This window comes from Zalophus californianus, chromosome 7 (assembly GCF_009762305.2).
Source record: "Zalophus californianus isolate mZalCal1 chromosome 7, mZalCal1.pri.v2, whole genome shotgun sequence".
Lineage (NCBI taxonomy): Eukaryota > Metazoa > Chordata > Mammalia > Carnivora > Otariidae > Zalophus > Zalophus californianus.
This window is the reverse complement of record NC_045601.1, coordinates 1,929,280-1,949,816: the sequence shown is the minus strand read 5'-3', so window position 1 is coordinate 1,949,816 and position 20,537 is coordinate 1,929,280. Positions and strand designations below refer to the sequence as shown.

The following is a 20,537-nucleotide window of genomic DNA, read 5'->3' as shown; positions in this document are numbered from 1 at the left end:
ATGAGTGTGCCTTGTTATGTTTGCCAGTGATGCAGATGGGAAGTACAGCTCCTTCCTGTTTGTAACAGATAAATTCCCTGGAAAAGCACTGACCCCACCCCCATCCCCGGACATGGTGCCCCACCCCCACCCCCCCCATCATGCGTCCCACAGAGCCACGGAGCTGGACGGTCTCAACCTCTGTTCGGCACTCCCTTAACAGTTTCCCCACAATGTTTTCTCCCCGAAGATAAAACATTTACGTGTTTTTCGTAATTTTTTTCTAAGCGGCTGAAATAGAACAGTTTTCCTTTTTCCTTTTTCCAGCGTGTTACCCGTTCCCAAGAGGAACTTCGGGAGGATAAAGCTTACCAACTAGAGCGGCATCGGATTGAGGCAGTCTTGGATCGCAAGTCGGATAGTGATATGTGGATCCATCAGAGCTCCTCCGTGGGCTCCAGCACCTCCAGCCAAGAGCACCTGGACCACTCCTCCAAGTCAGGCACCCCCGCGTCCACTCTGACCAAAAGCGGCCCTGGGCGCTGGAAGACACCCGCCGCCGTGCAGCCCGTGCCAGTGGCTGTCTCCCAGCCGGTGCAGACAGACCTGCCCCCGCCACCCCCACCGCCCCCCACACACTACGCTGGAGACTTCGATGGAATCCCCATGGACGTGCCTCTCCCTCCGCCTCCTGCCGGCCAGACCGGACCTGTGTCTGCTCAGGCGGCGGCTGCAGAGCGGAGGAAGCGGGAGGAGCACCAGCGCTGGTATGAGAAGGAGAAGGCCCGTCTAGAAGAGGAGCGGGACAGGAAGCGAAGGGAGCAGGAGCGGAAGCTGGGCCAGATGCGCTCCCAGTCCCTGAACCCGGCCCCGTTTTCTCCTGTGACTGTCCCACACGTGAAGCCAGAAAAGCCTTCTACGCTCCAGAGGCCCCAGGAGACGGTCATTCGGGAGCTGCAGCCCCAGCAGCAGCCCCGCACGATCGAGCGCAGGGACTTGCAGTACATTACAGTCAGCCAAGAGGAGCTGTCGTCTGGGGACAGTCTGTCCCCAGACCCGTGGAAGCGGGATGCCCGGGAGAAGCTGGAGAAGCAGCAGCAGATGCACATCGTGGATATGTTGAGCAGGGAGATCCAGGAGCTCCAGAGCAAGCCTGAGCGCAGTGCGGAGGAGAGCGACCGTCTGCGGAAACTCATGCTGGAGTGGCAGTTCCAGAAGAGGCTCCAGGAGTCCAAACAGAAGGACGAGGAGGAGGAGGAGGAGGACGATGACGTGGACGCCGTGCTGATCGTGCAGCGCCTCGAGGCCGAGCGCAGAGCAAGGGTAAAGGGGGCGTGCTGCGGGCGTGCGCACCTGTGCGCGCCGCTCTGGGGTGGCCACATGCAGGCTCCTGGAGGGTCGGCGGGGGCCCTGGCCTGTCCGTGCTGCTGTCCCGACCTAGCTGGCGTGCTGCAGGGCGAGCCGGGCTGAGAGGCTTAGACCGTGACAAGTAAATACCGGCCCCGTGGGACCCTGCTGTTGGAATTCGCAAACTCCTAGCTGTCCTGCTCGTTAACACCTCAGTGGAGAAAACCAGTGAATAACCACTCACTTGTCAGTCACCAGTGATAATCCTCATCAGGGGTTGGCAGAACTTTTTCTTAAATGGCCAGAAAGTGAGTCTCAGAGGCCGTGTGGGCCGTAGAGGCTGTCTTAACGGCGCAGCTCCGTGGTCAGACGACACGAGCCGCCTGAGACGGGGCCCGAGCAGCGAGGGTGCACCCCGGGAACGTCCTTCACAGGTGGCAGGACGTCTGCTGACCTCTGGTCTCGATTATCAGCGAGGGATGGTGGGTAACAAGACTGTTGAGAACTTCCAGAGTTAGGGGTTTAATGTCATCACCAGAAAGAGCACTCTGCAGAGTGCTCATTGGGTTGATGAGGCAGATACTTATTAAACAACTGTATTTCAGTGGTAGTATAAAGATACTGAGAATTTAGGATTTTATTCTTATTTCTCCATTTGATAAAATTAACTTATTCTTTTGTATCAAAATAAAAGAAGTGAAATTTATGTTAGTTGAACGCAATAGATCATTAAGGTGCCAAATTTAAAATTCTTTGTTACCCTCTCAAGAGAACTGTTGACAGAGAGGCATTTGACCGTAACATGTTAGTGAGTTCTATACACTGCAGCGTTCTGGGGAAAGACAGCCTGGAGCATGACTTTTGGATTTTGTTTCTAATTGCAACTTTGATTTGATGCTGTCTGTACTAGAGATCTAAACAAATAACTGTTAGGTCAGACATTTCAGTCTTTCCACATCGTGATGCAGCTTAATCTTAGATAATTATTAGTACATAAAAGCAGCAGTCTGATCCCTTTTCGAGTTTGCCCTGTGAATTATTTTCCTGAAACATGTCACACACTTCTCTACTATGCACATCTTCTCAGCAAAAGGTATATGGAACTCGGCCACAAATTCTGCCGGAACACTGAGGTATCTAAAACAAAGGCCCAAATCTTAACTGTGACATGATTTGATTAGTATTATCCGAGTCACCAGGAATAAACGTCCTTAAAAACAGCTCTACTTACCATCAGTATTGTTTTATTTGAAAGACCAACTGGTGGATCAGTAACGGATCACTTACAGTGTTAGGATTCTTGGCGCAGTTTCCAGTCTGGGGTCAGAACCCCGGCCTCCCCCGTGTACACAGTGGCTGAGTGCTTGGTGCAGGGTCCTCTGCTTTGGCCGGTGCCTCTAGTGGCAGGGGGTCATCCCAGGAGCTGAGTGTGCTCCCGGCCTCAGATCTCTCACCCCCCAAAACAGGAGAGCGTGCCATTTGCTGCAGTCCACGCTGAGTGTGAAGCTGATGTCTCTGGTAAATAAGTAGACATCATTAACCTTTATTGTGGTAACTGTATCCCATAGTGAAACGTTAGCACCTGCATTGTGACATTGCTGCATTTATTCTTTACAGTGAATTTTTATTAAAGGTCTGTCAGGTTTTCCAAATCGTTCAAACAGTGACTCTTTCAAAGCCTTTTAGTATGAATTATGACATTTGGAAAGTTTTGTACAATAATTTAGTTAGAGGTATCTGTGTATTTATCACTAATCATATTTAAGATTAATATCTTAGTCTCCCAAGTAAGAGAGCTGAGGGAAATTGTGCATTTTAAAGTTTCTTCCATATATCTTAATAATGAAACTCAAGTGTTTAATACGTTTGTGGACCTTTTCCTGTTTCTGAGTTCGGGAAGCCGGTCTGTAGCGTTTACCGTTCTCATTGGGTTGTCCTTCAGACGCAGATGAAACGCGGGAGCAGCCGACACGCCGGTGGTGGTGGAATACAGGTCTAAACTTGACTTTTTTTCACACTTCATCTTTCTTTTTTTCCCTCTCTGTTACCTGCAGCAGACTGCTCTGCCAGCAATCTCTGTTCTAGATTTGGTATGTTCTCATTTCTTTCCCTTTGGTACTTTTTTCCTGTCTTGATTTTCTTTTTTTCTTTCAGTGGTGGTGGTTTTGTGTTTCTAGTAGACCAGTTCCTAGGGGTGTCCTAGTGCAGGATGTGTAGTTCCGTGCCTCTCAAGAAGCATGCCTTTCAGTGTGTTTAGATTTAGTTACTCTTTGCTTTTCCCCCTTAATTTTAAGTGTTACTGTTTGTTTATGGTTTTTGACCTTTTCTCAGTCTTAAAGTTGATTCTGTGTATTCTTACGTAGTCATTAATACATGAGCAAATGAAAGAACTCTTGCAATGACTAATCTATTTAATATTATTACCTTGGTAATAGATTTTGAATAATCAACTATTAGAAACTCAATTGAATTGGTATTCACATTGTTTTGCCAATTAAGATGTAACTGTCTAGGATAGTACTGTCTCTTGGTAGATTAAGAGAGCTTTTCGGTAAACATTTATTCTTTGTTTTCTTTAATAATTTCACATGGACTTCAGTTTAGTTTATCAGCCGTACCAGTTTATTGTCTGCCAAAAAATGCCAGAGTCCTTTTCTGTTATAAATTCAGTGGGTTTTATGTCAGTATTGGGAAATTCGGTTGGTCATTCAGTATCTACAATGCTCAGGTACTGTTATCTGTGTCATTGGCCAGAGAATTATGGACTGGCTGACATATCTATTATATTAACAAGGTCATTTTTTGTTAGTCGGCTTCTAAATGAATATGGGCAGCGTCAGACACCAGGACTATGAACAGTCCCTGAGTCCGGGTCTGACTTTGCTGGCCTTTTCACCAAACAACAGCCCTTTTTCTTCCTCCTTTAAACAGTGTGGTGGTACTGTCACTCCAAAGAGAAGCCTCTTGTGCACACAGCTCCGCTCTTTGATGGCCGAAGGGCAGATTATTTTAGCTTCCCCCCCTTTTTTTTTTTTTTAAATAGGAGACAAAGATAAAATATGTATGTTCTCTCCATGCTTCTGTGTGGTGAGGTGTACCTATGGCAGGGGGTTTCTTTGTGTCAGGTGCTCATTCAGCACACACTCACAGGGTGTCCGTTACCCCCCGGGTGCTGACCCAACACACTGGCTGGCTGTAAGGGGTTCCCCAGCTCTGTGGGCCCGGCCAGAACCCTCCTATGCAGATGACGTGACAGATGAACGATACCTAAGGAGAAAGGATTACATGAAGATTTGTATTTTAAAGACACAGTTCAGAGTTTTTATTTCTTTAAAAGGTAATTATTTTGAGTATTAATATTGACTTTAACCACTACATTTCTGAGCATTTCTTAGCCTGATTACCCAGCGAATATTAATGTTATTACCAGCAGTGTCAGTATCTAGAGAATCCTTTTGTCAGAATGGGCAGGTTGTGTGGAGGGACCTCCTCTGCTAGGTGTCAGTCCTTTCCCTGAGATGAAGGGTGGTGGCGGGTGTGACCGTGTAGGAAGCGTACGCTGTGCATTTTTTACAGTGTGCCCTTCGTACGGAATGTCACGGATGTTTGTGGGGGTGACTGGGCTCGGCGGAGCAGGTCTTCTGCTCCGGGGCAGCCCCGTCTCAGACAGGCGTGGCTCTGCTCGCCCTCTGCTCTTTCAGTGGGCTGCCTCCCGATCCGGGACGCCCATTTACATTTCTAGCCCCAGCCCTCTCGGACCAAAGACCTGTACACATTTGACCACGTAACACCTCCACTGGGAGTCAGACAGGACTTTGCCAACCCCAGCGTGTTCCACCCAAAATGCCTTCTCTCCCCACCCCCGCGCACCTTGCTGCTCATCTCCTCTGCCTTTGGCCTTCCCCATTTCAGTAGACTCTCCTAATTGCCCCCCATCTACGAACCTTAGGAACCATAGCCCCTGTTCCTCTCCGTTGAGAAATTCTGCTTTCCTCACTTTCCCAGAATCTGAGCCCAGGACACCACACTGGCCTGAGCCACTGCCATTCCCTCGCGTCCCTCTTCCACCGTTGTTCCCATACAGGCTGTCCTCAGCACATCAGCTGCAGGGACCCCAGTTAAAAACGTGTGACCTCAGGAGGCCTCAGGACCCAGCAGGTACCTTAGATAAGCGTCCCTTAGACAAGCGTCCTCAGTCTTCCCGTGGCCACGGAGTGCGGTCGTTCCATCCGTGCCTTCCCCCGCCCCGGCCTACGCTCTCTGTCGCACCCGCGCTGTGCGGTGGGTGCTGTCAGCCGCTGCTGCAGCGCCCCGGCTGAGGGCTGAGGGCCACTGGTCCTTCTACCCAGTGACGGGACGTGCAGCATGTCATACCCCTGTTGCCCTAGGTCGCCAGATAATTACATATGTTACCCTCTTGTTTCCTCGTGACAGCCCTGTGATGTGGTGGGACAGAGGGGCAAGGCCAGTGTGGAAGAGACCCACCTGACGTCATATAGTCAGGATTCTAACCAGAGTTTTCTCCCTTTATGATTATTTTAAAGTCTGCTGCACAAAAATGTCTCCTGCTCACGAAACTCTTGCTAGGAGCCATCTTTCAACTAGTGACAGTCTCTCAGTTGGCTGGTCTCAGGCTTTGTCTTGGTACCGTTGTAATGGCTCATCCGCTGACTCAGATGACCTGACAGCTCAAGGGGAAAATTCCTCTGCCTTGGGGTAGTGCCAGCAAAGGGATGTTTTCAAGGATTTCGGTGGCTCTCCTGTTTTCCTCCAGGCTAGATCTGCCCTTGTCCCCTGCCCTCCTGCCTGGTCTTCATGTGGGACGGTAGGAATTGGGCAGACCCGAGCGACCTGGGCATAGAAGGGGCTGGACTGAAAGCAAGAGTCATTCGGAAACCCGGTTGCACGGTGCCCTTTCGGAGAGGCGGGCTGCTCACTGCCTCTTCACACGGGAGTGCGTGGCTGCAGGAGTGGGCAGTGGGAGCCGGAGGATGGGCCGTCCGCCCGGGAATTTGGACGAGAGTGTGTTCCTAGTCAAACCAACTTGCCCATGTTTCCAAGTAGAACATAAAATTCACATGCTTGTGTCCGATATGACAGTTGTGCAAAGAGAACCGTGGGTGCACATCGTGGGCTCTTTGAGCCGCACAGCCTCCTTGGGGGTGACTTCCTGTCTCTGCCGCTGTTGGAGCAGCTAAGCTGTAGTTCGTACAATTCCTGGCAGACTCGTCCTTCTTACACTGCAGAGGCAGAGGCACGGGCCGCGCCCAGGGAAGGGAGCTCGCGCGCTGATGGAGTGCCCAACATTGTGCAGATGGCTCTCCTAAGGATGGAGCCCCGTCCTCAACGCCCCCGGCATGGGGCTGAGGACTTGCTCTGGACCCAGGTCAGGGGCCAACGCCCAGTGGTAGTAAGGGGCCTGATCATAGTGGTTCCTCATGGGTGGGTATGAAAAATTTTAGGGTGTTTTTAATGGGTGGAGACATAGGCAGAAAAGTCTTGCCCAAGTTCTTAAGGACAACCTGCTCAGCAGACTTTTAGTGGTATTTTCAGTGAAAATGTCAAAAAGTAAGGGACACCTTGGCCCCCTTTTGTATTCCGATTATCTCAGTGTGATTGTCTCCCTTAATGGGGCTTTTACTATAAATTCAAGGTACAGTTTAGGGTCCTGTGGTACAAAGTCATAAACACATAGATTTCAACATGATTTTTTTTTTTTACCTGAAAATGCCTTTTTTAGAAATGGGGACCACCAATGTAGCAAAACTGGTTCAGGCTTAGAGGACTGGCTTTTGAAATCCCAGCTTAAGTTGTTGGTTTAGAATAGCTTTAGTCTGGGCTGCCTTGTGTTCATTCTGTGAGAATTCTCCTTCTGTCTACTCAGATCTGTTCCCCCCGAATATAACTTCCTACCAGACGGCTTTGATACATGTCACTTGGCATTCCTTTCCTGTAAAACAGTGAGCTCATCTCCTATTCATTTAACTCCAGTGTTAACATAGTTTGTCATCGGATCTCAGCCATGAAATTTGTAACAAGTTGAGCTGCCCTTTAACCGGTAATGACCGTCAGCTCAGTGTACCATTCTGAGCTATTATTTGGAGTAAATTAAGCAATTGGATTCTCTTTTCTGTCCTTAATGGTTTTGGGGGAGGAGGGTAGAGTAAAGTGGCGTACGTATGAACAAAACAGTCTGTGTTTTGAAGATGAGAGGACGTGAAGCAGCTTACCCCCACAGTGGAGAGAGGCTGCCCGGGTCCTGACTGCACCAGCTCATTGGTCGACTTTAAAAACAGGCACTAATGAACCCAACCCAAGAGACATCTCCTTGCTTACCCCATCCAGATTTAGAAGAATGAAGGCTTTTAAGAGAAAGAGTCTGTTTACCAATTCATAAGGTACAGCATTCTGTACCTGTAATTATGAGAATTGTAACTGTTCTCATTTCTTAAAATCATACTCCTCTTTAATTTAAAAGAACAAGTGGCCTGTTTCAGTGGATACCGGTTTTCTTGCTCAGACTTGTTTTCAGTTAGGTCTAGAAAGTATAACATGATGAATTAGTTTGTGCTTTATTGGGTAACAAAAACTTCTTTCACTAATGCAGCTTTACATTCTTCCATAAGTTACTCTTCTGTAGAATATTTACTATTCTCAGTGGCTATTTTATTTTGTCTGTTTCTCCTAATTTGGACTGATGACTATAACATGCTTGATCAGTCTTCACGCTGCTGGCTATGAGCCCTCCATGGGGGAGTCTCCCCAGGGTAGGACGCTGGACAGTTCTTTTTGGTGCTGGGGTTCTCAGGTAGCAGCACCTGCCCCTGCTCCAGAAGCCACGCTGCCCTCCCTCCTGGCCAATTTCTAGATTGTACTCAAAGAGGAAGTTAAGTAAATTTGTCTTCTTGACGAGGCAGTTTTCATTTTTTTTCTAAGGTGTCTTAATATTGTTTGCTGATATGAAAAAGTCTAGTGACACAAGTTAATTTGTTACTTTCCACCAGATGCAGTGTTTTATTCCAGAGAAATCAGGCAAGAGTGAAGTTGTTAGGTTTTTATTTAAAAAAATAAACATAAATGCAATTTAAGTCCAGTTTCTATTTTTTGCTATGAACAATTTATACAATAACTAGTAATTCTGTCAGTACTGAAGCACACCATGAACGATTTTATGTAAGGGATTCCTGCGGTGGTTTTAGCAGTTAAACGAGGTGGCGTTGAGTTACATCTTCATTTTTTTAAATTTTGAATCCACTGCTCTTGGTGTCGAGGGCTGTGGGCGCTGCTACAGGCCAGCGCTGTCACAGGCGACAGAAATGGGGAAGCAGCTTCCAAAGTTACCTTTATCTTGGCCTATAACAACAGAAGTGCATTGTCCTCTGTTCTGTTCTGGTCAGAGGTACCCTGAAGCCATAGTACTTAGAGAAGTCTGACCAGAAGGATAAAGGAGCCGGAAACCAAAACAGGCTACATCGTAGATTTTTGAAGATACCCTGAAGTATTTGGATGGTGTAAAGTAAAGATACTAAATTTGTTTTGTGTTGTTTCAAAAAGGCAAAACCTGAATGACGAAAAATAGAAAGCAAACCATCAGGTGATAAATTTTAGACCCACAGAAGAACTTTTTGACTAGTGGTTACCTGAAAATAGAACGCCGTCTCGGGGAGGTAGGCAGTAGGTTCCCAGACACCAGAGTTATTCAGACAGAGTGGATAATTACTTGGCAGAGATGTAGCAGAAGGGAGGTAGAGTAAGGTTCCTTCCAAATTTTAGGTTCAGATTCTCTGACTCAGTTTGGGGGTATCCCTGGGCTGAGAAGGAATTCTCAAAGTCCAGGATGGGGTCCAAAAAGAGCGGATGGCCATGGGCTGGCGTGCTGGGAGCTTGGTGCCCAGGCAGAGGTGGGCTGCTGTGCACGGGGGCTCTCCACAGACCCAGGCCCTGCAGTCGTGAGCTGGGGCCTGCACCCTGCCCCCAGGAGGCCAGCGTCTGCGTGCCACAGCCCACAGGAGCGCGGCCAGGAAGCACAGGGGGTTGAGTGGGTTCCATCAGTTGAGGGTTTTGTCTTTTGCTGGAGTCTGCGGATTTACAGGAGCTGGTTAAACTTCTATTTATTCTGATACAAGAATGATGCTTGTTTAATGTGTGAATGCATGAGACAGTCTTCCTTCTTTGAGCCACAGTTAATGGGGAAATTAACGGACCTGTGGGGACCACGCTTTTAGGTAACTTATTTTTGAATTATAGAGCTCTAAGGTGTGTGTGTTTTACTGTCTTTCAACAGTGCTTCTAACCTGGTATCTTGTATTTGACTGTGTGTGTGTGTGTGTGTGTGTGTGTGTGTGTGTGTGTGCGCGCGCGCGCGCGCATGCGCGCGCGCGCACCTGTGTCCGCATGTGCCCGGTACGCCTCGTGCAGGTGGGTGAGCAGAGCGGAGCTTCAAGGCACTGTGTTGTTAGTTACAGGATGAGGAGCGGAGGCGTCAGCAGCAGCTGGAGGAGATGCGCAGGCGGGAAGCAGAAGATCGCGCCAGGCAGGAAGAGGAGCGGCGCCGCCAGGACGAGGAGAGAGCAAAGCGAGATGCTGAAGAAAAGGTTATGGTCCTCTAGGGGCAGCTAGCGCTTTACCAGATTAGCCTGAACCCATCGATAGGCTGGGGAGAGGGGCTAGACCTGACCTGTATCCTAAGATGTACAAGACAGAACAGGGCCTGGATCCCCACCTGTGTTACCGGACCCAACACTTGAGCCCGACCTGGCCCACCTACCTCTCTTCCGAACTGTGTCCAGACTCTCTTACCCTCTGAGTCTTGTCTCTCTCCCGCTTCTGAACTCGTAGGCCTGGTTATGATGAGTGAGCCTCTTCGCAGCCCGCCCGAGTACTCCGGGCTCTTCCTTTCCTGGACATGGTCCAGCTGGTTACTGTGAGGGGGATGCTTGTGCGCTAGGCGGGCAGAGGGAGTGCAAGCTGTGGGAGGCACCAGGAACATAGTTAACCCAGTCCGTTCACACTCCGCATGTGAGATTGTTCACTGACATCACTCACTGCTGGTTGATGGGAGAGGGAGCAGATGGCTTATGAAAAACACGATTCAAGGAGAATTCAACTAGGATCTAATCTGATAAGTATCCTGAGTTACTAGGTTTCCGTATGTGGATTTTTTTTTTTTTTTTTATGAAAGTAATCTTTTAAGTTGAATTTTAAAATGACAACTGATTTGACCTATTCTGCCTGTGCCCTGTGGCCTCCTGCTGTGTGTGCTGGCCCGGGCCCTCCCGCAGGGCTCGCCCGTGCTGGATGCAGCCTGGGAGAAGCGCATCTCCTCTGCTGCCTCCCTTCTGTGAAGGCGGAGGCCGGGAGCACCACAGCTGCTGATGGGGAGAAGTTCAGTTCTTATTCATCACTCCTTCTTTGATAGTCCAGTGAACTGTATTCATAGAGCACCCTCCTCCTCCCCCAAAAACAGAACTTTAAGGAAGCTTTTTGTAGCAATAGAATCTATGCGGATATATAACAAATGAAAAGCAAGATTGACAGAAACAATGTGACTCATTTCAATGAAAATAGAGTAAATAACGCTAGCACACGAACCTGTATGGAAATTAGCGACTTCTGCGTCTTCTAGACCTTCACCATTCCTTAAAGTCTGTCATCATATTATCTTCAAAAGCTGTGTCCCGGTAGATTTGCAGTTTTCTGAAGGAGTCTGAGCTTTCAGGGTTAGGTCTCCCTTGACTCTTTACCTTGTGTCATGATAAGTCAGAATCAAAATCAGTTTTCTGAAACGTGAGCCACACGGGGTCCTCCGTTGGGGTGCGTGTTGTCTTGCTGCTCCTTGGCTGTGTGCAGCCTCCGCCTGCCCGGGCAGTCCGCACAGACCCGCCGCCCTGCCGCGGGAGCAGCGCACCTTCTGTGGGGACGCTTGGGGGCTACTCGGGTTTTCCAGCATGTGTGCTCACAACTCACAATTATGTCAAATACACTTGTGTCTTAGGAACTGCTTTCTAGAATTGAGTGCTCACTGTAAAAAGAAGCCGAATAACCTATTTTTTATACAGAATGTCCACAATTGTTGGGCTTGCTTTGTTATAGAAAATGTGCCATTCATTTGTGGTAGAATAATTGTGGGGTCATGTACTTGTATCTGCTCTCCATGTAACTTAACTAAAGGGTGTTTTGGCTTCCTCCTAAAATGTTCTCCATGTCACACTAAGATTCCTGACAACTTGATGTAAAGGCCACAGGGGTCATTCTGAATTGGATTCCCCAACCCCCAAGCAAACACTTACTTTGTGTAGAAAATAAGGTGCAAAATGTCTTTCCTTCAGGATGTCTCAACACAGAGTGAGAAGATCAAGTGAGGAGTTGGTGTAGGGCCGTGCCTGGGGCTGGCAGTGGTCCTTGCAGTTTCCTCCCTCAGAAGGGGAAGCGCTGAGCCCTGTGTTGCGGTGCACGCATGCTCCAGAGGGAGCAGGGAGGAAACACAAGCGTACGCCGTAAAAGGGGGACTTGAAACTTGTATCTTCATGCCAGCAAGGGCCCCCAAATGAGTTTTCGTTTGGTTGAATGGATTGAGAATTCACTCCGTTCTGCAGCACTACGCACACCCAGGTTGAGGCACGTCCTTCTGTCTGCTCTTGTAACCCCTTTCTTACACTCACTTTTCCCATGTGTTCTAGAACTTTTGTCAATCTTTAACAGAACCATGCTGTTACCTTTTTTAATGTGAAAATAATTTCAACTCTGTCAACTGTAGTCTGTGCAGATGTATGTCGGAAGAAAATGTACAGTATGTGTCAAAATATATTTGAATATCGTGTTGCTGTTGTTATTAACGCCTGGCTCTCTAATTTTCTGTCTGTCAGGGAGTCTGTTAAGATTTGAACTATAAATTAAGAACTGTGGAAAGCGTATTTGTTAGATTGTTGCCTTGGGAAAATGAGTAATTTCTTTTACAGTTGATGGTTTCTGTTAACTTCCCTCTGAATAACTGGAAATAAACCAGGTGACTTAATCGTCCTTCTGGTCGAGGAAGGGGAAGGGCTGCTCTCTGGACTCCCGGGGCGCAATGAAAAAGCATGCGTGCCAGGTTGCTGTTCTTGCAAGTACCAGCTGTAGAAAGCCAGTTAGAGCCTATTTGAGTTTCGTTTTGTCTTTAAACCAAGCAGGCACAGGTAAGTTAATACCCCATAAGAACAGAAGGAGAGAGAGAGAAGCAGCAGGGAAATAAGGGTCTGGAGGGATAATTGAATGGGGACAATGGTGTCATAATGGGAAGCTGGAGCCTGCGAGTAGCTAGAGTGCCTTCGTTCCATGCTTTGGAGCAGTTCCATGCCAGATAACCCCACGATATAGGATGAACGTGCCCAGGAGTCTCCAGACTGTCTCCAGGTGGATCTGCCCATTTCTGTCGTAGACTGTTATGTTGAAACTTTGCTGTCCCCTGGACTCATGATCAGTGTGGAGATGGGGTACAGAGGGTAAATGCGCCCTTTCGTGCACCCTGAAGGCCCCTCCTGACTCTGACCTTTGCGCTTTTGTCTGTTCCGCCTGCAGAGGCGACAGGAAGAAGGGTATTACAGCCGCCTGGAAGCCGAGAGGCGCAGACAGCACGCGGAGGCCGAGCGCAGATTGCTGGAGCCGGAGGAGCCGGGTCTGTGCAGACCCCCGCTTCCACGGGGCTATGAGCTCCCGTCCCCGTCCCCTCCGGCCGCCGCTCCTCCTCCCCCGCCTCAGCGGACCGCCTCCTCCCTCCAGGCCCAGACCCTGTCCCCAGACTCTGTGTACACCGCCAGGCTCGTCTCGTACCACGAGGAGGAGGAGGAGGACCGCAGTCTGGCAGGTCAGGACAAGCGCTCCGGCACGAGGACGTCCCACGGGCACCTTCTTCTTCCCGCCGCCCTTAAGCCACAGCAGCCCCCCTGCCCGCCACGCCCGGCCTCCGATGGCATCTTTCTCTCCAACTCATTCCAGCCACCCTCGGCCTGTGCCAACAGTACTGCTCCCAAAGCAGGCCAGCCCCCGCCCCCTCCAAAAAAGCCAGGCTTCTACCAGCCCAGCCACTCGAAAGGTAGAGGTAAAATGCGGGATTGCAAATCAAGCCCTCTTTATCTTCCTGATTGGAATCGGGACTCTGCACCCCGCTGCTCTGTGGGCCCCCTCAATCAGCACTCGCTCTGGAATTTGATTTCACCTGATCACTAGTCTCAGTGTGGTGATCTCCCCCTACCTCCAATTGTCCTGTCTGTGCTAAGAGTCGTTTTGACAACTACACCGGCTCCCCAGTTGCTTTCTACCTGTAGGGCTCTGTCCCTCGGACCGCCAGCAGCGGCTGGCCCTCCGGGACCCCCCCCCCCCCCAGTCACTTGAAGTACTGTTGGTCTTGGCCTCCATTCTCTGCCTCTTCAAATAACTGTTAGATTTGGTTGAACACATACTTTTTTCACACATCTTGGTGTCTGAAGATGAGAGTAAGATGTTCTTCCCAGGAGTGTCAGGGTCACATGCTAAGTTCTGTTCTCCAACATGAGTAGAACTTTCTGTTCTGGCTTACACGCCACGTGGCAGTGGTTTACCAGATGACCCCTACTTTCCGTGGTAGTTTGGGTGGAGTAGTTGGCGCTACACTGAGTTGATGGTTCTGCTGTATGTAATGTGAGCTGCCTCATGCCAGGGACATAGAACCCAGTCGTTGTGAAATGACTCCTTTTCCCTCTTGCTGGTTTCGTTCCTTCCTGTTAACGGACGTTCCCTGCACGTCACAGTCCTAGTACCCAGACCCTGACAGGCACACAGTTGCCTTGAGTTAATACGAACTCTGACGTGACGGTGGTCCTGCCCACAGGCGCGTCCGCCGTAACCAGTGTCCGAGATGGCACTGGAAGGGATGTTTAAAATATTCAAATTCCAAGTTCCTCTTAAAATCTTAAAATTAGAATGCTGGCAATAAAGACTGTCAGATTTAGTGGTCTTCGTGGGCACAAGGGTCTTCTAAAATGCTCCTGGTTCAATGCCCGGGACTCAGAATTCTAAAAGAAGTTGAATGATTAAAAACATGCGTGACCTTGGCTCTTCCAGAACAAATGAGTTCTGCCAGGTTCTCTTCCCATTGGCGTCAGAGCTTTGATCCCTCCCCGAAGGCTCAGCATATAATATTGAGACTGAGTCACTCAGAAGTCAAAATTAAATCTTTTTATAAAATGTTTTTTGTCGGTATCTAGAAAGACTTCTCTGAGACAATAGTTTTTGAAGTGAGATGCCCTCAGTCTCCTTGCATCACGTTACAAGCTGAAAACTTGAGGTGTTGTGTGTCATGACACAGATGAGGTTTGCTAACGTGATGTTGGACTGTTTTCATTTCTGACCACTTTGGCTTTCACTCATACCACTAACCCTTATTTTATTTCACACCGAAAAGACCACATAGGAGCAGGTTATATCCTGCGTCTGATGGCTCGTGCCTCTTTGAAGACTTCCTTCGTAAAGTACAAAGCTGTCTGCACCAAATGCAGAGCATTTCTGACCCCCTCACCGCCATCCCACTAACATGGCCGCGCCCCTGGGTTCAGCTCATGTTTCTTCTGTTGTGAGCACTCCGCATGCTTCTGTGGGTGGACTGGTTTCTTCCACTGGGTGCCTGAGGAGGAGGAAAGGGGTACGGATTAGAATAAACAGTGTCTCATTCTAGCGTAGCAAGGTATTTTTAAAAAAAAGAATGGTTCTTTAACTGGAGCTCTTTGAAAATTACTTGAAATGTGCAGTATTGATTCATATAGTCCACTGAAAGTATTTAATATTCTGATTAACTTTGAAAGCTTTGAAGAATTGATTTTTACCAGTGGAAGAAGCAAGTATCATTCTTACAACAAAACTCAAAAGATACAACATGACATTTTCTAAAACAGCAAAAATTTAGAATTAAAATGGAAAAAAGATTCCACCCTGCCGATAATTGCTGTGGGGGCCTGCTCTGGGTTGCCCCACATTAGAGATGTGGGTCTGCTTCATCTTTTGAGTCTTTGTGGAGGATGACTTCCCACGTGGCGATCACAGGGACCCTGGCAAAGGACCGGGAATGATGCAGTGCCCCGAGGAGCCCCAGCCGGCCCTGCGCTCCGTCTCAGCCAAGCAGCTAGGTCTGCACAGCATGTTCCTGCATCCAGAGAAGAAGCTAGAAATCATTTTTATGCTGCTGTCTAAAAAGGAAAATTCTACTGTCGAGATATTGTGGTGATTTTGTGGCCTGTCTAATCCAATACCCGTGCTGTCAGTGTTTGCTGAGTATTTTGAGCATTTATTGCTCCAGCTTGTATCATTGTAAGCACAACGCTCTTCAAGCGTGAAATTTTTTTTCTTGCTGATGTTAAAATTAAGAGAATATATGAGTGCTGACATAATGCACTATGATTTTAATAATATATCATTAGTGGTAATATTATATTTGGATGCATTTTAAAATTTTTATCTGCATCATCTCTTTTGATCTTTAACACTGGCCTGAGAGGGTGGTGCTGTTCCCAGGCTGGCTGCCGTCAGTCACCCCAGGCGCTGGGCCAGGCTCGGGCCGAGCCGGGGACCCAGGCTGGGCATCCCGCAGGCTCACGCACGCCTCCTCTACACTGCTTTGGGTCTGGTTTTGAGTGAGTTTGTATTTACAGCATTTATATCAAACACTAGGGCTTTTTCTGTAACTCATTTGTTTAAAAAGTTTTGTTTTAGTAATTATAGCCATTTATGTAGCAAAAAAATTCAGGAGCTGTCCTGAGAAGAGAAACTTGAGGCATGTGATCACTGCTTACTGTTTGGGTTGCATTTGCTCTCAGTCATTTTGTAAGGAAACCCTTCGCCTCATGGGTGTCTGACAGTCTGCTCATTTAAATTAGTCTTCTGTGGATTTTTCTTGTGAATTCATGGTAATTACACATATTAATATTTATTATTTATTTATTTAATATTTAATAATAAATCAAACTGATTTGAACCTTTTGGCTCTCGCTCCTTAAGGACATGGCTGGCGTGGCTGGCTCGGAGCACCGTGCACCTGCACGGCCTGGTGATTGGGTTACTCAGGCCACTGAGAGACGCGAGCTTCAGACCCACAGGCTCCTGTCAGATTTTCAGTACTCCTCCGTGGGCACTGCATCTTGATCATGAGTAAAGTTTTGGAAATTGTGCAGGCACTTTAACTTTTTTTTTTCTTTTATGGAAAAGGACCAAACTCTTACATGGGATCGTCTGGGACAGCTGTTGGTGCCCATGATGCTTATCGGGATCCGAGAGAGAGACTGTCTAAAAGGTATTTATGGCTGTGCTAATTCTGTAGGAGGCTGGAGTGGAATTTTAGAGATTTCATTATCATCTCAGACGTTTCTCATTGCACAAGTGTGTGAGCCTAGAGGTTCTTTTATTTTGCGTTGTGTTTCAGACAGTGATGTAGGTTTCAGGCTTAGTGGTCAGAACTCCAGAAGGAGCTGGGCATGCTGCTGTCTGCTTCCGCCGACGAGGGTGGAAGATTCTAGAGCAGTGTCCAGACATCCTGCTAGACTCTGCCTAAGGCCAACCCTGACGATGCACAAACAGTAAGCAGGCCTCGTGTCTGCACCGAGCACCCTTACCTAGGCTATAGTCCAGACAGTTCTTAGAACACTGGCATTGAGCTCATCGAGAAAATCTTTAGTATCTTACGCTAACTTGTTAAGGTAGGTATACTGATAGATGCCTCTCAGGTACATGTGGACTCATTAAAATTACATGTTTTTAAGCTGTCTCTCTTTAGCTAGCTCACCTATTAAGAATCCCCGGCCTGCTAATATTGAAGTGACCGGCGTTTTGAGAGTTGGACGTGGCTGGAGAAAGTTAACAGTTTAGTCAGGAGAACGTCCTGCCCTTTTTTCTGCCTAGTGACAACCCCAGTGATTGTATTCATGGGAAGGATTATGGCAAATTTAACAAGGAATGAGTCTCCCTTATGGAAAAGTGTACTTAATTGCCCATTATGTCAAGTTACCTCACTTTGAATGGAATTAGTGTTGACAGGTTAGTTCCAATGTTGACCAGTGATGTCTTGCATTTCCTCTGCTGCAGCCATGATGCAGATGTACCTGGGAGTTCAGGAGCCCCTGAAAACTTGACATTCAAAGAGCGTCAGCGTCTGTTTTCACAAGGTCAAGATGTGTCCAACAAAGTAAAAGCCTCTCGTAAATTAACAGAACTGGAAAATGAGCTGAACACAAAATGAGATGAGGCCGAGGTGCCCGTGCGCCCCAGGAGCCTGTCGGCGAGGCTCTGGAGGACGGGCTTGGGGCAGGGGCCGCGCGCAGTGTGTCCAGATCCCGGAAGCACTGTTGCTGAGACAGCTGGGATCCAGAGATGGTCCCGTGCCAGGACGCTCTTGTCATTCACCAGGAGATGATCATTTATACAATGTAAACACTGTCTAATTTCTTAATCTGACTCACACGAAGATAAGTTTTTTGTTTCTTTTTTTAGCATCTGAGCGGCAGAGGGGAGAATGCAGGGCAGGAGAGCACAGTGGGGACGTGTCTTTGCCCTCGCCCGGCGCGGCGCAGAGGCTGTGTGTGTTCTGGGTCGCTGACGGCGCTGTGGCGACCAGGCGGGGAACCACCTGACCTGCCCAGACCTTGTTTGTGCCGTTGGGTAGCAGCTGCAGACCGCGTCCCCCGAGGGCGAGGTGTCCCCTTCCAGGAGAGAGAGCACCTGAGCATACCCCGCGCGGGGACTCAGTGCAGAGCCCGCCCCCGGCCCTGCTCATTCGTCTCCCCCCTCCCCCCGGGGGGGTTTCCAAGGCAGCTCAGACCCACGCGGCCCAGAAGGGAGGTGGTGCCTGTCAGGACCCTGCCCTCTCTCTTTCCATCCAGGGACAGCCCTCCTGCTATATTCTAAGTAGGTGATTTTAAAAAAAATTCTCCCAAGAAGAAAATTTTGAGGATTTAAGCTTAGGATATTTTATTTTTATAAATGCCAGATTATTGTTAGACTAATAAATCATTGGTGATTTTGAAGATGGCAGTTCAGTTTAGGGAGTTCACTAAGTATCTCGACTCTTCAAGAGAATCTATAAGAGAGGATCTGTTTAGCTGGGCCATGTTGATGTGGAGAGACATGGAAGTATGAGAGGGATGGGAGGTTAGTAGTGATGCTTGACACGGCTGGGGCTCAGGGATTCTACCTTCGAGGAAGGACCGGTTCTATCCACGTGTTGTCTAGGAAGGAAGGCTCGGTGACTTACAATGTCACACAGCCTCGGACGGTAGTTCAAGCGATTTTCTTACATTGAATAGAGTTACTTAATTTTCATTTTTGAGTCATTGGGCATCGCTGTTGTTTCTTCAGCTGTGACTGTGTGGCTGATGCTGGGGAGACGGATCTCATGTCGATTTCTACTGTGTGCCGTGGAAGTGCTAACTTACGTTGTGATTATGAGCAAATTTTCTACTTGACAAAACCCTGCTGTGGGGTCTCGATGATTCTTCTGTACCAGATTGTTCTCTTACAAATATATGTGTTAGAAAAATACACACACTTTCAAATAGAAAAGGGAGAGGCTTTTTAGCCTGAGAAATCACTTTAATGAGAGCTGTATGATAAATCATTGAAATGCTAGTGTAAATATTTTTACGTCTATCAGGGTTCTTATTTGGAAGTGTGCTCTCACCATTCCCCTTGTTTAAGAGAGTCAAATGGTTCTAAGTGTTTATGAAGGATGTGGGTGTTTGCTCTGGAGGTTCCAGGAAAAGCAGGCCCCTCCCAGATAGCTCGAGAACACTGGCCGCCTTATAGGGACTAAATGCACACTTTCTTCCATGAAAAGATGCAGATGAATTACTTTTCTGTTAATATATAGAAAAATAGCAACTACACGTAAGTACATGCAAATACATGTAAATACTGACATCCAGGGATATTTGTGTGTGTGGTCATCAGACCTGTGGGCAGGCGGGCTGGGCCACCCTTGGGTGATCGGGTCAAATGTGAACACGTGCTTTTCATAACTGCGTCACTGGGGACACCACAACTGCTGTACTTTCCCATTTCTACTGTACTTCATTTGCAATCTATTTTTAATAAACTTTGTATGTATTTAAGTGTGTTTGCCATTATTGCAGTTGTGCAGGCAGAATTACATCTGGGATCGGCACCTTTGTCTCCCGTCCCCTTCTGCCTGTGAGGTCATTCACGAAAGGTCCCCCGAGGGTCCTGTCTGTGTCAGGTGCTCTTTCTGGTTTGTACTGACCGTGCAGGCTGTTTGACAGAGGCCACGGGCCACTCTTGCCGTGGTCCTTCCTCCACGCTCATCTCCCCACTCCTGCTCCACGACCTGCTGGGCATGTCGGTAGACCCTGTGGTCACACAGACTCACACGGTCCCTTCATTGCCTCTTGGATTCTTAAGCACACCCCGGACTTAGTAAGTTGTGTGGATCAGATGTCCTGGTGATGCCTCAGCAGCGAAGACCCGCCTGAGGTGGCTCATGGGAGGCGGTAGGGCCCTGAAAGCACACAGGTGGCGCGAGAAGGGAGCATTCTGGCTGCACCGGTGGGGGGACCTGCCTCTCCCAGGTTCTGCCTCCTGTGTTCCCTGTGCCTAGTCCACCTTCCTTTGTGGCCCCAGAGCAGGCGTGCTGGGTGAAGGAGCTGCCCCAGAATTTCGAGAAGGGCTTTCCTGAAGGAGGGAATGTCTTAGGGCTGCAGAAGCTCAGGGAGGCCTTTGGGTAGGACCAGCTGCTTATTTTACTGGAATGAGGATATTTGCTGGTAGTGTATTTTTAATGGCCAAAAAGGTGCTTTAAAGTTTGGGAGAACAGAAACTTAGAGACTGACTCAGGTTGTCTCAAGGACCGCAGTTCTGTTGCTCCTGATGGAAGTAAGAAGTCTAACCTACCGAGGCTTTCTCTTGTGGACATAACAGCAGGCCCTGCAGGGTTTTCTAGCGTGTGCCATGGGAAAACGATTTGCGCCGCTCTGTTGCATGGGGAGCTGGTTTGGGTTTTGGGGGGAGGGGCAGAGGGACAGTCTAAGCTCCACCCCCAGCTCGGGGCCCCGTCTGGAGACTGTGACCCCAGCAGAAATCAAGAGGTGGCCACTTAACCAACTGAGCCACGCCAGTGCCCTGCATGGGAAGCCGAGTCGTACCTTCAGGGTCTCCATGCTGTGTCGCCTACAGCAGGGAGTCTCCCAGGAAAGGAGATGCCA

At 48.6% G+C, this 20,537-nt stretch overlaps 1 protein-coding gene across 18 annotated transcripts in view; it reads left to right on the top strand.

Annotated features, from left to right (window-relative positions):
* AFDN (afadin, adherens junction formation factor) overlaps positions 1–19,430 on the top strand; it is a 144,832-nt gene extending 125,402 nt beyond the window's left edge. For 6 of the 18 annotated variants that reach the window (XM_027603063.2, XM_027603061.2, XM_027603062.2 and 3 more), the window contains 6 exons: positions 307–1,302; positions 3,381–3,416; positions 9,786–9,920; positions 12,883–13,396; positions 16,537–16,621; positions 17,410–19,430. In XM_027603063.2, the coding sequence (XP_027458864.1) occupies positions 307–1,302; positions 3,381–3,416; positions 9,786–9,920; positions 12,883–13,396; positions 16,537–16,621; positions 17,410–17,563 (1,920 nt within the window). In that variant the 3' untranslated portion in view covers positions 17,564–19,430. The remainder of the gene's footprint in view (positions 1–306; positions 1,303–3,380; positions 3,417–9,785; positions 9,921–12,882; positions 13,397–16,536; positions 16,622–17,409) is intronic. The other 12 variants (XM_027603066.2, XM_027603070.2, XM_027603069.2 and 9 more) reach the window with 7 other exon arrangements.
* Positions 19,431–20,537: the final 1,107 nt, after the last annotated feature.